At 53.0% G+C, this 16,578-nt stretch overlaps 1 protein-coding gene across 4 annotated transcripts in view; it reads left to right on the forward strand.

Moving 5' to 3' along the window:
• Positions 1-16,578, forward strand: part of GOLGA1 (golgin A1) — an 81,173-nt gene that overhangs the window by 34,432 nt on the left and 30,163 nt on the right. For all 4 annotated transcript variants that reach the window (XR_006391225.1, XR_006391226.1, XM_044305675.1 and 1 more), the window contains 2 exons: positions 1,806-1,901; positions 3,433-3,528. Coding sequence is in view for 2 of the 4 variants with exons in the window: in XM_044305675.1 (XP_044161610.1) it covers positions 1,806-1,901; positions 3,433-3,528 (192 nt within the window). In the remaining 2 variants the exon portion in view is untranslated. The remainder of the gene's footprint in view (positions 1-1,805; positions 1,902-3,432; positions 3,529-16,578) is intronic.

The raw sequence follows: 16,578 nt of genomic DNA on the forward strand, positions 1-16,578 counted from the left end.
CAAAGGAAGAGAAGGCAGCTCAGCCCCATAGAATTGAATGGGACTGAGCTGGGATACCTAGCAGAGCCGCTATACAGGGAGTGCAGAATTATTAGGCAAGTTGTATTTTTGAGGATTAATTTTATTATTGAACAACAACCATGTTCTCAATGAACCCAAAAAACTCATTAATATCAAAGCTTAATATTTTTGGAAGTAGTTTTTAGTTTGTTTTTAGTTTTAGCTATTTTAGGGGGATATCTGTGTGTGCAGGTGACTATTACTGTGCATAATTATTAGGCAACTTAACAAAAAACAAATATATACCCATTTCAATTATTTATTTTTACCAGTGAAACCAATATAACATCTCAACATTCACAAATATACATTTCTGACATTCAAAAACAAATCAGTGACCAATATAGCCACCGCCATCCATGGATTCTGTCAGTGTTTTGATCTGTTCACCATCAACATTGCGTGCAGCAGCAACCACAGCCTCCCAGACACTGTTCAGAGAGGTGTACTGTTTTCCCTCCTTGTAAATCTCACATTTGATGATGGACCACAGGTTCTCAATGGGGTTCAGATCAGGTGAACAAGTAGGCCATGTCATTAGATTTTCTTCTTTTATACCCTTTCTTGCCAGCCACGCTGTGGAGTACTTGGACGTGTGTGATGGAGCATTGTCCTGCATGAAAATCATGTTTTTCTTGAAGGATGCAGACTTCTTCCTGTACCACTGCTTGAAGAAGGTGTCTTCCAGAAACTGGCAGTAGGACTGGGAGTTGAGCTTGACTCCATCCTCAACCCGAAAAGGCCCCACAAGCTCATCTTTGATGATACCAGCCCAAACCAGTACTCCACCTCCACCTTGCTGGCGTCTGAGTCGGACTGGAGCTCTCTGCCCTTTACCAATCCAGCCACGGGCCCATCCATCTGGCCCATCAAGACTCACTCTCATTTCATCAGTCCATAAAACCTTAGAAAAATCAGTCTTGAGATATTTCTTGGCCCAGTCTTGACGTTTCAGCTTGTGTGTCTTGTTCAGTGGTGGTCGTCTTTCAGCCTTTCTTACCTTGGCCATGTCTCTGAGTATTGCACACCTTGTGCTTTTGGGCACTCCAGTGATGTTGCAGCTCTGAAATATGGCCAAACTGGTGGCAAGTGGCATCTTGGCAGCTGCACGCTTGACTTTTCTCAGTTCATGGGCAGTTATTTTGCGCCTTGGTTTTTCCACACGCTTCTTGCGACCCTGTTGACTATTTTGAATGAAACGCTTGATTGTTCGATGATCACGCTTCAGAAGCTTTGCAATTTTAAGAGTGCTGCATCCCTCTGCAAGATATCTCACTATTTTTGACTTTTCTGAGCCTGTCAAGTCCTTCTTTTGACCCATTTTGCCAAAGGAAAGGAAGTTGCCTAATAATTATGCACACCTGATATAGGGTGTTGATGTCATTAGACCACACCCCTTCTCATTACAGAGATGCACATCACCTAATATGCTTAATTGGTAGTAGGCTTTCGAGTCTATACAGCTTGGAGTAAGACAACATGCATAAAGAGGATGATGTGGTCAAAATACTCATTTGCCTAATAATTCTGCACTCCCTGTACAATGGACGATGCTGTGCTTGGTAAGCAGGGAGAAGGCTGCGCCACTCACAGGAGTGCTGTTGCCTTCCCAAGCAGCTGATCGGCAGGGGTCCCTGGTGCCGGACCCCCACCGATCAGATACTGAAGACCTATCCTGAGGATAGGTATTCAGTTTTAAAGTCTTGGAAAACCCTTATAATTCTCAGTGGTATTAATATTTGCAGAAAGCAGGCCTAGAAACACGACTGGATGAGACAAGACAACAGTTATTGGAGACTAGGAGTCTACACTTGGATAGAGTCTCTCAGATGGAATCCCAGGTAAATATAAGCTTATTCATTGTAAAGTGAGCCATTATGAGAGTGGTTTGTATTCTTCTATCTGCACAACGTATTTCATTATTTCTCATCCAATATTGTTATTGTAATCGGCAGAAATATTTCTAGTAGTCTTAGAGGCTAGTTTCACACTTGCGCTAAAGCTATCCAGCAGGCAGTTTCTGGTTCACACACCAGTTTTTGTCTGGGCGAAACTCAGTGCTCATGCTGGAACCTGGCCGAATCCCAGCCAGATCCCATTAAGGTTCTGGTGGTGCACGGCTTTATCTGGCTAGGCCGAATACGGTGAACTCCGGCAGGCAGAGGGACAGCTTTAGTGAAAGTAGCCTTAGTGAGTTCCATGCATTAGGACAGTTTTTCTTGCATCAGATTTTTCTGCAATGTTAGGTGTAAGGATGGCCCAAAATACAAACCATCAGAGCAAGGTACTAGGAATACTAGGACATGTTAGATGTGCAGCCTTTGGAAATATGAATAGAGCTCTAGACCTTAGATTCCTCAGAAAGTGCTCCCTACAAGTGCCCTGAGGCTGTGATCATACACTGTGCTGCCTATTAAAAGCGAATCGTGAGCACAGTAGTCCCTAGAAACGTGGCATGTACACCCTAAAGTACATGAAGGCTGACGACCTCCCGGGTACTATACTGTGATACCGTGTTAGATGCCAGCCTTAATGAAGCCCCATAACTGGCAGTGGATCGTATCCAGCGCCAGTCTATATGTAAGCCAGCTTACATTTAGACCATTTTCTATTCCTAAACCAGGCGTAGAAAATGACGAATGAGATGGGTTTGCAGGCCCGTCCCCTTCCCCGCCCACGTCACATCCACAATTTTAGACCTGGTGTGAGTGGAGAAAAGTCTCAGATTGCGGCACAGTATAATAAATCACCCCCTAAGCTTTTTATGAATTATATCCATGTCTAATTTATAAAGGTTGAACATGCACTTTAACAATCTATTATGAGGTTGCTGTGTAATTCCTTTCCCAGCTGAGGCCTTAGTGGGTATTTGTCTTGGCAGTGACTGGGCCAAATACATTCAAAGCTGCAGAATTATTCTGTGGCTTTGCTTGTGTTCGTCTCTTGTTCTGAAAGAGCTATTAGATGTCTATTAAAGGGGTTATCCAATCCCTATAATGAATGCCCGGGCCCCTCCTCCAGAGCATACTTACCTGCTCCCAGGCACGGGTGTCCCTCCAGATCCCTGCACGACCACCGCTGCATCTCTCCGTCGCACGGATCAAAACATCCGGCGACAGTGGGAGGAGCGGGCGACGGTGACCAGCCCTCCTACCGTCACCCGCGATGCTAGGGAGGCAGGTCACCGTTGTGGCCTGTCAGTAGTGATGATCGGTCAAGCTCTAGGAATGTGTTGAGGTTTATTTCTCACGTAGTCACTTTTTAGGCACAGGTGCGTGATTTATCATTGACTATGAGAACTTATGGTTTTGCTGCTTGTGTTTCCTTTCAAATATGTGTAATGATATTTCTCAAATGCATTTCATTTTTCAGACTGCAAAAGTAAACAGCAGGTTACAAGATATGCAGGATTTCTTACAGCAGAAGGACACAGAGATGAACCAGTTCAAAGATGAAAGTTCCTTAAAGGTTAGAGGTGCTCTGCAACCACTGTACAATAGACGGAAGTAGCTCTCTTCTCAGTTCACAAAAAAAGTGGAGTTTCTCGCCCAGTTTCCTTGGGGGACACAGAAGACCTTGGGTATAGCTCATCTCCATAGGAGGCGTGACACTAAGTGAAAGCTGTTAAGCCCCTCCTCCACAGCTATACCCTCAGCCTGGAGAGAGAGGCTGCCAGTTTTTGCTTAGTGTCCAAGGAGGCAAGACACTCCCTGCTCTGCAGGGCTCTTTTCTCCTTGTTTAAATTTTTTTTTTTTAATTTTTTTTTACTTTTTCTTTTCTTTTTGTTCCAGATCATCAGGGACAACAGAGACGCACTAGACCTCTCTGTTTCTCCCGGGGTCGAGCTGCGCCAGTGTCGGTCACCCGCACTGCTGCCTCCCCCACAGAAGGCAAGGTGGACCAGGGCAGCCCTGCTCCCCTGTATCCCGCCAGCGCAAGGGTCGCCCGCACGCCAAGCCCCTCTTCCAGCGTCCTGCCACTACAGTGCCAGTAGCTGAAGGGGCGACCCTGCTGGAATGGACCGAGGGTGAAGACGGCTGTGGTAAGAGAGTGGCTTCTCCAGCCCTACGTCCCCCCCCTACCACCACCACCCGCGGGCCTGACCCCCATACTGTGCCTCTGAACAGCTTCATAGCTGTGAGGGTAAATGCCTTGCCTCTGATGGTAGAGGTCATGAGTTCGAATCCCTTCCACTGCTGGATCTAGGCTGGCCCCTGGGGTGCCGCAGGGCGGCAATCTGCTCCCTGCTTCCCCCTCCCTTCCTGGCCCCCATAGGACATGCAGCTGCTGTCCCCCTTTATCTTTTGATGTCCCGCCGGTATATAATACTACGCGGGCACCCGATCTCAGGGTCCCCCCATCTCCTTACCGGAGCGTTGCTCAGGGCCTGGGGCCCGCTCCTGACAGACCTCGCCTCCAGCCGGCATGGACATTCCGGTGCGGCCAGGCGCCGCAATGACCTGCTGGGCCGCCATCGGGCCTGCGGGGCCGCAATTCCGGCGTCCATTTGGGCCCCTGACTCTTCCGGCCTGCGGGGTGGGCTCCCGCGGCCGGTTTAATGCGCCGCTCCGCCTCAGTCCCGGCGGTATATGATACTATGCGGCACTATTTAGGCCCCCGGCTTTACGGCCTACTAGGCCGCGAAATTCTGGCCTTTGTTGGAGGGGGCGGGTACTTCTTCCGGCGCGAATTCTTCCCGCCTGGGGCTTCCTCCGCCCCCAGTGGATCGCAGCGCCGGCCCCCAGGCCGGCTCCCTGTTAACCCTTTGGGTGCAGGCCGGCTCCCAATGGGCCTGTATGTTTGGCCACCCCCTTTTTTTTTTTTTTTTTTTTTTTTTTTTTTTTCTTGCATCAAGTGAATCTGTGCCCCTATATGGTGGTTCCCCTTTAGCCTCAGAGAGGCTGTTTTAAAAAAAAAAATAATAATAATAATAAAGAAATAAATAAAATATGAAATAATAATGAATAAACAGATGTCTAACAGATTCTTGTGGGCTGCGCAGGACGCTGCAGCCTCATCGCAGTAGTGCTGCCTGTATGCATGCCCCCCTTCCATAGGCGGCATGGTTTCGCGCTCCCAGCCTGCGTCGCTGCCAGGTGCATTTCCCCTTTTAGGCGGTTTCTTGCCCTCTCCCGGGATGCAGCGCGGGCCAAGTGCATGCGGTCAGTTCTGTAGGCAGCATTCGTCTCCCTCTCCAGGTATGGAGGCGGGATACTGCACTCTCCCTGGCTGCGGGCTGGCCCTGTGTATGACCTTCTTAGGCGGATTGCTGCAGTTTCACCGGATACGGTGCTGGCCATGTGCACGTCCCCCTTCCATAGGCGGAACGCTGCACTCTCACTGGATTCGCTGCCAGCCGTGTGCGTGACCCCCTTCCATAGGCGGAATACTGCACTCTCACCGGATACGGTGCTGGCCATGTGCACGTCCCCCTTCCATAGGCGGAACGCTGCACTCTCACTGGATTCGCTGCCAGCCGTGTGCGTGACCCCCTTCCATAGGCGGAATACTGCACTCTCACCGGATACGGTGCTGGCCATGTGCACGTCCCCCTTCCATAGGCGGAACGCTGCACTCTCACTGGATTCGCTGCCAGCCGTGTGCGTGACCCCCTTCCATAGGCGGAATACTGCACTCTCACCGGATACGGTGCTGGCCATGTGCACGTCCCCCTTCCATAGGCGGAACGCTGCACTCTCACTGGATTCGCTGCCGGCCGTGTGCGTGACCAACTTCCATAGGCGGAATACTGCACCCTCACCGGATACGGTACTGGCCATGTGCACGTCCCCCTTCCATTGGCGGAACGCAGCACTCTCGCTGGATTCGCGGTCGACCATGTGCGTGACCCCCTTCCATTGGCGGAACGCTATACTCTCACTGGATTTGTTGCCGATCATGTGCATGTCCCCATTTTATTAGGCGGAAATCTGCACTCTCACCGGATGCGGTGCTGGCCAGGTGCACGACACGCTTCCATAGGCGGAACGCTGCACTTTCACTGGATTTGCGGCTGGCCATAGGCATGACCCCCTTCCATAGGTGGTATGCTGCACTCTCATTGGATTCGCTGCCGGCCTTGGGCATGCATACACTCCCTCTGTCTGTGGTTGTTCTCTCGCTGGTGCGTTGCTGGCCATGTGCATGAACCCCTTCCATGGCGGGGTGCTTGCACTCTCGCTGGATCCGCTGTCAGCCATGTGCATGGCCCCTCTTCCGTTGGCGGTGTACGCACTCTCACTGGATTCGCTGCCGGCCATGGGCATGCCTCCCTTCCTCAGGCGACATACACACATTCTCACTGACTGTGTTTGTCTCTCGCCAGTACGTTGCTGGCTATGTGCATGACTCCCGTACATGGCAGGGTGCTCTCACTCTCCCTGGATGAGATGCTGGCCATGTGCATGGCCCCCCCCCCTTTTTTTCCGGGCGGCATACTGCACTCTAGCCGGATACGTTGCTGGCCATGAGCATGGCCTCTAACATGGGTGGAACGCTTGCACTCCCATTGGATTCGGTGCTGGCCTTGAGCGTGACCACCCCTCATTCCATGGGCGGACTTTTGCACGCTCATGAGATTCACGGCTGTCCTTGTACGTGCTGTGCTGGACTTGTACATGTCCCCTTCATTGGCGGAGTGGTTGCACTCTCACAAAGTTCGGTGTTGGGGGAATTATTGCACGCTCTCTTAATGCTAGGATAACCCTGTGCATGTCCCCCTTTCACTAGGTGGACCTCCTGCGCTCCTGCTGGATTATATGGTATGTCCTATGTCTCTGGAGTAGGTACGGCCTTAGGCGTCACCCCCTTTTGGGGTGGGCCTTTGCACTCTTGCCGACTGCAGCTTGCCAGGTACATTTCCCCCCCTTTCGGGGCGGACTGCTTACGTTCCATCGCGTGCCATGCTAGGCTTGTGCATAACTCCCTTTCAGGTTGCACTTTGCACTTCCATAGATGCTGGGGCACTCTGTGGCTGGCCCTCTTCTCTGAGTGACTTTTTTGCAGGGAGCGGCCGTTCTTGTGCGGCGTTTGGGCCGTTTATGCCTTCTCCTCCCGTAGGTGGGTTGGCCTTCTCACTGCTTACGGGGCTGCTCGTACGTATGCCTCCCCTCCTTCCTGCGACATCCCTTTGTTCTCTTGGGTTACTTGCCGCAAGCCTTGCACTCGTCTCTACAGAGATCGTTCTGTCCACCTGACCCGGAGGGCTCTATGCTCTCTACTGCACCGAGCTGGGTGGTACTCATTCATTTCGTTGGCCCTTCCTCCCGGGAAGTGTTCGTGGTTCCTAGATGCGTGCTGTTGTCTGCAGCGCCCCTCGGATTCTTCGTTGGCTCTGGCGGGACTATGGTTCCTTCGCCTATTATCATTTCCTCCTCTTCGGATGCAGTGTGGTATGAGTCCTTCCTCTTGGCGCCCTCTACGCTTCGGTCTGATCTGCTACCAGGTTCAGGGCCACTCTTCTCGGGAAGATCACCCAACTTCTCTTGGATGCTCGATTACCCAGGTCCGGAGGACCTCCACCTTGGGTTCTTCAGGGTATTTGCCTTCTGCGAGGCGGTGAACCGGGCGTCTCACAGTGTAGCAGGGTTCTGCTTTTGGGCTGTCCTATGGCTTCCCTGCTGCCCACTCCTCCTTTCGGTTGGGGGGTGTGATGCCGGCCTCTGTCTCGACTACCTTGTCTCGCCGGCTCTGTTTGGCTCCCCGTTCGGTACAGATCACTCCGATGTGGCTTCTGCCCCGGCCAGGCTTCAGAGGGCTGTTCCTTCACTGTCCTCCCCTCTGGGGGGAGCATGGTTGTTCATGTGGATGGTTCCGGTGTTCCTTTGGTCTCGTACTGTCTCCCTTGTTCACACTGGCTGTATTAGCTGTGTGCCTCTTGCTGGGTCTACCGCGTTCTGTCCTCCCGCTGGGTGCAGATTGCGCTTTCCATTCTAGGCTATGGTCCTGCTGTAGACTTACCTTCTTGGTAACTTGGGGGGACTGCCCTTCGGTCCAGATTGTCCTTCGATATCCCACACCAGGACTGTAGATAGTCTTCCTGTGGTGGCTACATCAGCATGGACTTTAGCCTGTCTTGTCCTGGCATCTGGCGGATGCTGGGCGGACCCTTCGGTTCCCTTCCGTCTGTCCTTCTGCTCCCCCACTCCGGGTGGATACGGGACAACGTTGCTCGGAGGCCGACGGGACCAGTTTTTTCCGACCCTTCTGCCCGTGTTACTGGTCTGCGCCTGGTCACATTGGGTTTTTACCCGCTTGCCCAGGTGACTCCAGCGGGCTCGCTACTGTTCGCTCCTGGCTGTGTTTCGTCCAGGATCTGTCGTTGGACTTAGGGTTTTTTGTCTGGGTGTCTGTGGGTAGCTGGGCATTCCCCACTCTGCCCTTCTCCCCCCCATGGTTCTGTCTTTCTCCAGTCCGGCCTGGACCTGGGACTGGGACTCTTTTGCTTGAAGTGTCAAGTGTCGGCGCTGTCCTTCCTCTTCCAGCGTTCCCCGGCCCTCGGGGCCTGTTCAGACCTTCTTCCTCGGAGTGGCTCTTTGGTTCCTCTGTACTGTCCTCCGGTACCGCCCTGGGAGCTGCATGCTGAGTTCTCGGCGCTCCAATCTTTCCCTTGGAGCCGTTACAGCAGTTCTCTCTACCTCTTCTGTCCTGTACGGTTGTTTCCGTAGCCGTCGTGTCTCGGACGGGTGCCTGAGTGGCGGCCCTTCTTGTTCCGAGCCTTCTGTCTTTCCCCAGGTCAGGGCTGTTCTACATCCCATGTCTTCCTTCCTTCTGAAGGTGGTGTTTGCCTATATGTTGTTTGGGCTTTGCAGTTTTTGCTTGGAGATCTCCGACTCTTGTCGACGTTCGGTCTCTTGTGTTTCCAGGCGGTCCGTGCTTAGGGTTGACTGCCTCCGGGATGGCTTTTCTCAGCTTATCAGATTGGCTATTGCTGAGGTTGCCGCACCAGGGGCAGGGGTCTGCCTTTGATGTCACCATTCATTTCACCAGAGCGGTCGGTGCCTCCTGGGTCGGAGGCATTGGGCTTCGGCCATGCATTTGGGCAAGGCGGCCACTGGTCTTCCTTGCACGCCTTACCGAGTTCTGCAGGGGGCTTACTCGGGCTTCGGCGGATGCTGCCTTGGCCCGCCTGGGTGTGCGGGCGGCGGTTCCTGGATGCCTTCGGGTGCTTCGCCTTGGTGCTGTGGTCCCTCCCCTTTTGGACTGCTTTTGAACGTCCCAAGGTCTTCTGTGTCCCCCAAGGAAACTGGGCGAGAAAACGAGATTTTTGTATAACTTACCAGTAAAATCTCTTTCTCGCTCTTTCCTTGGGGGACACAGCACCCACCCATTCATTTGTTTTTCTCTACACGGTTTCCGAGTTTGTGTTACCCGTTGGGTAGTTGGCTTGTTGGTTCCACTTTTGGGCTTTGCCTTTTTTCACTACTTGGACACGCAACTGGCAGCCTCTCTCTCCAGGCTGAGGGTATAGCTGTGGAGGAGGGGCTTAACAGCTTTCACTTAGTGTCACGCCTCCTATGGAGATGAGCTATACCCAAGGTCTGTGTCCCCCAAGGAAAGAGCGAGAAAGAGATTTTACTGGTAAGTTATACAAAAATCTCGTTTTTCTTCCCACCCACCTTCATTCATTGGGTGTGTAATTGTAACGATTAGCATCATAAGTGATGAACCCATTCTTCAGTTGAGTAAAGCCTTTATTCATTAGTTGAACCTGCTATTACTAATGTGTCTGGTAGGGACCTGCTGCCTGTGTGATATTGAAGGGGTTGTCAGCGTCCCTCAAAAATAAACTGATCACAGGATGTCCCCACTAGGATTGCACAGGGTATCAAAGTCTCAATATTTTTTCAGTACTTCCATACAATACCAGGATTGGCGTGTTTTTTATACTAAGCTGCACTATTATGCAGCTTAGTATCAGTCCCTACCAGAGAACATAGCATACGCAAAAGCGCAGTGCGTGCCGTGTTCTCATAAGTGGCAGGACAGTGGAGATGGAGGGAGAACGTCCGTCCCTCCTTACTGTGATGCAGCGGCCAGTGCCACAAGTGAAATAACTGAGTGGCCTGATGGGGGAGGTAAGGAGGGGGAGAATAGGATGGCAGGGGAGAAGGAAACGCACTGCGGTGCTGGATCCTTATGTTAAAGGACCTTTGATGTCATCGACAGGTGACCTGTACCATCCACATTCTGCTGTTTTTACAGGTATGTGTTTTAGGCACATGACCGTATGTGTTTTGCGGTCCGCAAATAAAACAGATGACATCTGTATGCCATCCGTTTTTTTTTTGTTTGTTTTTTCTGATCCATTGTAACAATGCCTAAAACGGACAAGAATAGGACGTTATATTTTTTCTCGCCCAGTTTCCTTGGGGGACACAGAAGACCTTGGGTATAGCTCATCTCCATAGGAGGCGTGACACTAAGTGAAAACTGTTAAGCCCCTCCTCCACAGCTATACCCTCAGCCTGGAGAGAGAGACTGCCAGTTTTTGCTTAGTGTCCAAGGAGGCAAGACACTCCCTGCTCTGCAGGGCTGTTTTCTCCTTGTTTTAATTTTTGATTTTTACTTTTTTCTTTTCTTTTTGTTCCAGAACATCAGGGACAACAGAGACGCACTAGACCTCTCTGTTTCTCCCGGGCTCGAGCTGCGCCAGTGCCGGTCATCCGCACTGCTGCCTCCCCCACAGAAGGCAAGGTGGATCAGGGCAGCCCAGCTCCCCTACATCCCGCCAGCACAAGGGTCGCCCGCACGCCAAGTCCCTCTTCCAGCGTCCTGCCACTACGGTGCCAGTAGCTGAAGGGGCGACCCTGCTGGAACGGACGAGGGTGAAGACGGCTATGGTGAGAGATTGGCTTCTCCAGCCCTACGTCCCCGTCCCCCCCTCACCCCTCACCCCACCCCGGTCTCCTGCGTGCCTGACCCCCATACTGACAGGGCCTCTGGACCCCTTTTGTCCCTGCTAGCCCTAGGCTGGCCCCTGGCTGCCACAGGGCGACATTTTGCTCCCATAGGACATTGGCACCCTTCTTCCTGCAAGAAGAATGCCTGGGGAGCTGCAGAGGTTCGCACCTAGCTGCCCCTGACGTAGGGGTTAGGCAGGCTTCCCACCCTCACAGACCCGGTCTCAGGGTCACCCTCCCTCTTACCGGCCACTGCTTCAGGGCCAGAGGGCCCGCGCCTTGCTGCCCCTGACCCATCACGGGCACCGGTCCGGTCAGCACTAATATTCCGGTGCGGCCGGGCGCCGCAAAAGATTTTAGGCTCCGTGGCTCCCGCGGCGGTCCGCCATTCCAGGCCCCCTTACTTCCGGCCGGCGGGGTGGGCTCCCGCGGCCGTCATTGGGCTATGCCCCAGCAGGTGGCGGTCGGCGGGGCTCCGCTACTTTGGTCCCAGGCTTCGGCCTGCTGGGCCGCAATCCCGACCGGCCCGCGGGGTGGGCTCCCGCGGCCGGTTTGAAGCGCCGTTCCGCCGCAGGTCCCGGCGGTATGACGGGCCGGGGGCCGCAATTTAGCCCCCGGCTTCGCGGCCTACTAGGCCGCAATATTCCGGTCTCTGGTGGAGGGGGCGGGAACTTCTCCAGGCGCGAATTTTCCCGCCTGGAGGTTCCTCCGCCCCCAGGGGATCGCACGCCGCCCTCCAGGCCGGATCCCTGTTAACCCTTTGGGTGCAGGCCGGCTCCCAAAAATGGGTCTGTATAGTTGGCCCCCCTTTTTTCTTCTGTCTATCAGGGCCCCTATATGGTGGCTCCCCTTTAGCCTCAGAGGCTGAGTTTAAATAATAATAAAAAAAAAAAAAAAAAAATAAAAAAAAAATGAAATAAAATAAAAATAATAGATCATGATTTCTATTGGGCTGCGCTTGACGCTGCAGCCTCATCAGTAATGCTGCATGTCTGCATGACCTCTTTCCACAGGCGGCATGGTGTTGCGCTCCCAGCCTGCGTCGCTGCTAGGGCATTTCCCCTTTTTAGGCGGTTTTCTTGCCTCTTCCAGGATACGGCGCTGGCCAAGTGCATTCGGCCCTCTGTAGGCAGCATTCATCATCTCTCCAGTTATGGTGCCTGCCATGTGCATCCCCCCCCCCCCCCCTCCTAGGCGGGCTACTGCACTCTCCCTGGCTGACCATGTGCATGACCCCCTTCTTAGGCGGAATGCTGCACCTTCACCGGATACGGTGCTGGCCTTGTGCACGACCCCCTTCCATAGGCGGAACGCTGCACTCTCTGGATTTGCTGCCGGCCATGTGCGTGACCCCCTTCCGTGGGCGGAACGCTGCACTCACTGGATTCGGAACGCAGCACTCTCACTGGATCTGTTGCCGATCATGTGCATGACCCCCTTTTTTAGGCGGGATACTGCACTTTCACCGGATACGGTACTGGCTATGTGCACGACCCCCTTCCATAGGCGGAATGCTGCACTCTCGCTGATGTGCTATGATGTACTTATGTACTATGTTATTATGCTGCACTCTCGCTGATGTGCTATGATGTACTTATGTACTATGTTATTGTGCTGCACTCTCACTGGTTGCACTGCCGGCCATTTCTTAGGCGGTATGCTGCATTGGATTCCCTGCCGGCCTTGGGTATGCCTCCTTCCCTCAGGCAGCATACATACATCCCTCTGTCTTTGGGTGTTTCCTCGCAGGTACGTTGCTGGCCACGTGCATGTACCCCATACATGGCAGGGTGCTTGCACTCTCGCTGGATCCGCTGTCGGCCATAGGCATGACTCCTCTTCCGTAGGCGGTGTACGCACTCTTGCTGGATTCGCTGCCAGCCAGGGGCATGCCTTCCTTCCTCAGGCGACATGCACGCGTTCTTAGTGACTGTGTTTGTCTCTCGCCAGTACGTTGCTGGCCATGTGTATGACTCCCATGCTGGGCGGTGTGCTCGCACTCTCCCTGGAGGAGATGCTGGCCATGTGCTTTACCCCCTTTTTTCTGGGCGGTGTGCTACACTCTCACCGGATACATTGCTGGCCATGAGAATGGCCCTCTATCATGGGTGGAACGCTTGCACTTCCATTGGATACGGTGCTGGCCTGTGCGTGACCACCTCTCACTTCAAGGGCAGAATTTGGCACGCTCATGGGATTCACGGCTGTCCTTATATGGCTGGGCTGGACTTGTACATGTCCCCATTCATTGGCAGAGTAGTTACTCTCTCGCTGAGTTCAGTGTTGGGTGTATTATTGCACACTCATTTAATGCTAGGATACCCTGTGCATGTTCCCCTTTCACTAGGTGGACCTCCTGCGTTCCTGCTGGTTTATAGGGTATGTCCTGCTTCTCTGAAGTAGGTTCGGCCTTAGGCATCACTCCCTTTTGGGACGGGTCTTTGCACTCTTGCCAACTGCAGTTGGCCAGGTACAATTTCCCCCCTTTCGGGGTGGACTGATTGCGTTCCATCGCATGCTATACTGGTTTTGTGCATAACTCCCTTTCAGGTTGCACTTTGCGATTCCGTACATGCTGTGGCGCTCTGGGACGAGCCCTCCTTTTTTCTAGGTGGGTTGGCCTTCTCGCTGCTTGCGGGGCTGCTCGTTCGTATGCCTCACCTGCTTCCTGCGGCATACCTTTGTTTCTTGGGAGCCGATGCTTGCCGCCAGCCTTGCACTCGTCCCTAGGGAGTTCATTCTGTCCTCCTGACCGGACAGGCTCTGTTTCTCTCTGCTGCACCGAGCTGGGTGGTGCTCATTCATTTAGTTGGCCTTTCATTCCAGGGAGTGTTCGTGGGTCCTAGATGCATGCCCTTTGCGTCCTTCTGCAGCATTGCTTCCCTGCGCTAGTGGTCACATGGTCGAGAGTGCTGTTGTCTGCGGCGCCTCTCGAATTCTTCATTGGCGCTGGCAGGACTGCGTTCCCTTGCCTGCCGCAATTTCCTCCTCTTCGGATGCAGTGTGGTATGAGTCCTTCCTCTTGGCGCCTCTACGCTTCTGTCTGATCTGCTACCGGGTTCGGGCTGCTCTTCTCGGGACGGTCACCCAACTTCTCTTGGGTGCTGGATTACCCAGGTCCGGAGGACCTCCGCCTTGGGTTCTTCAAGGTATTCGCCTTCTGCGAGGCGGTGGACCGGGCGTCTCACAGTGTAGCGGGTTCTGCTTTTGAGTTGTCTTATGGCTTCCCTGTTGCCCACTCCTCCTCCTTTCGGTTGGAGGGTGTTATGTCGGCCTCTGTCTCGACTGCCTCTTTTCGCCGGCTTTGTTTGGCTCCCGCTCTATACAGATCACTCCGATGTGGCTTCCCGCCAGACTTCGGAGGCTGTGTTTTCACTGTCCTCCCCTCTGGGGTGAGCATGGTTGTTCCTGTGGATGGTTCCGGTGTTCCTTTTGGCCTCGTACTGTCTCCCTTGTTCACGCTGGCTGTATTAGCTGTGTGCTTATTTACCGAGTCTACCGCGTTCTGTCCTCCCGCTGGGTGCAGATTGCGTGGCCCGTTCTAAGACGATGGTCCTGATGTAGACTTACCTTCTCGATAACTTGGGGGGACTACCTTTTCGGTTCAGATTGTCCTTTGATCCCACACAGGGGCTGTACAACGTGGTTACATCAGCATGGACTTTAGCCTGCCTTCTCCTGGCATCTGGCGGATCCTCTGGGTTCTTTCCATCTGTCCTTCTGCTCCCCCATTCGGGTGGATGCGGGTCAACGTTGTTCGGGGCCGACGGGGCTAGTTTTGTCGACCCTTCTGCCCGTGTTACTGGTCTGCGCCTGTTCTCATTGGGTTTTCGCCTGCTTGCCAGGCGACTCCAGCGGGTTCACTGCTGTCCACTCCTGGCTGTGTCTCGTCCAGGATCTGTCGTAAGACTTAGGGTTTTTTGTCTGGGGTTCGGTGGGGAGCTGTGCATTCCCCACTCTGAAGTTCTTTCCCTATGGTTCTGTCTTTTAGTTGAGGTGTCAAGTGTCGGCGCTGTTCTTCCTCTTCCAGCGTTCCCGGCCCTCTGGGCCTGCCAAGACCTTCTTCCTCGGAGTGGCTCTTTGGTTCCTCTGTACTGTCCTTCGGTACCGCCCTGGGGACTATATCCTGAGCTCTCGGCGCTCCATTCTTGCCCTTGGAGCCGTTACAGGAGTTCTCTCTATCCTTCTGTCCTGTACGGTTGTGTTCCGTATCAGTCATGTCTCTGACGGGTGCCGGCATGGCCCCCTTTTTTTGTTACGAGCTTTCTGTCTTTTCCAGGACAGGGCTGTTCTGCATCTCGTTTCTTCCTTCCTTCTGAAGGTGGTGTTGCCTTCGCTTCAACACCTCACCTATTTGGACGTTGTTTGGGCCTGGCCATTTTTTACTTGGAGTTCTCCGACTCTTGCAGTCGTTCGGCCTCTTGGGTTTCCAGGAAGTCTGTGCATAGGGTTGACAGACTCCAGGGTGGTTTTCCTCCGCTTGATCAGATTGGCTATTGCTGAGGTTACCGCACTTAGGGCAGGATTCTGTCTTTGGTGTCACCGTTCCTTTCACCAGAGCGGTCGGTGCCTCCTGGGCCGGAGGCATTGGGCTTCGGCCGTGCATTTGGGCACGGCGGCCTCAGGTCTGCCTTGCACGCCTTACTGAGTTCTACAGGGTGCATACTTTGACTTTGGCAGATGCTGCCTTACCCCGCCTGGGTTTACAGGCGGCGGTTCATTGATGCCTTTCGGGTGCTTCGCCTTGGTGCTGTGGTCCCTCCCCCTTTTGGACTGCTTTTGAACGTCCCAAGGTCTTCTGTGTCCCCCAAGGAAACTGGGCGAGAAAACGAGATTTTTGTATAACTTACCAGTAAAATCTCTTTCTCGCTCTTTCCTTGGGGGACACAGCACCCACCCATTCATTGTTTTTTCTCTGTGCGTTTTCCGAGTTTTTGTTACCCGTTGGGTAGTTGGCTTGTTGGTTCCTTGTTGGACTTTGCCTTTTCTCACTGTTTGGACACGCAACTGGCAGTCTCTCTCTCCAGGCTGAGGGTATAGCTGTGGAGGAGGGGCTTAACAGTTTTCACTTAGTGTCACGCCTCCTATGGAGATGAGCTATACCCAAGGTCTTCTGTGTCCCCCAAGGAAAGAGCGAGAAAGAGATTTTACTGGTAAGTTATACAAAAATCTCGTTTTTTGCGGGGCTACGGAACGGACATACGAATGTGGATAGTGTGCTATTGAAAAGAATGGGTATGCATCCTATCCGCAAAAAAAAACCTGAACGGACACGGAAACAAACAACGTTCGTGTGCATGTATTAATGTGAGGCACATGGTCTTATTACATTAGTATCTCAATGTGCCTCACGTTAATAGCAAGTGACCCCATCATGTACTACCTCATATAATCAGCAACATGGGGTTAATGATGGTGTCACGTACTATAAATATGAGACACATGGAAGTTTAAAATTAATAACACCATGTACCACGCTTTAACACATGGTACCGTACATGTATGGCATTATGTGCAGGGAAATGTATGGAGTGGGCTGTTGTGGTAAGCTGGCTTCACACGCGTTGGGTGTCGGCTGTATATAATACAGCAATGACGAGGAACAGCGATCACGCCA

Source organism: Bufo gargarizans, chromosome 9, assembly GCF_014858855.1.
Source record: "Bufo gargarizans isolate SCDJY-AF-19 chromosome 9, ASM1485885v1, whole genome shotgun sequence".
Taxonomy (NCBI): Eukaryota; Metazoa; Chordata; class Amphibia; order Anura; family Bufonidae; genus Bufo; species Bufo gargarizans.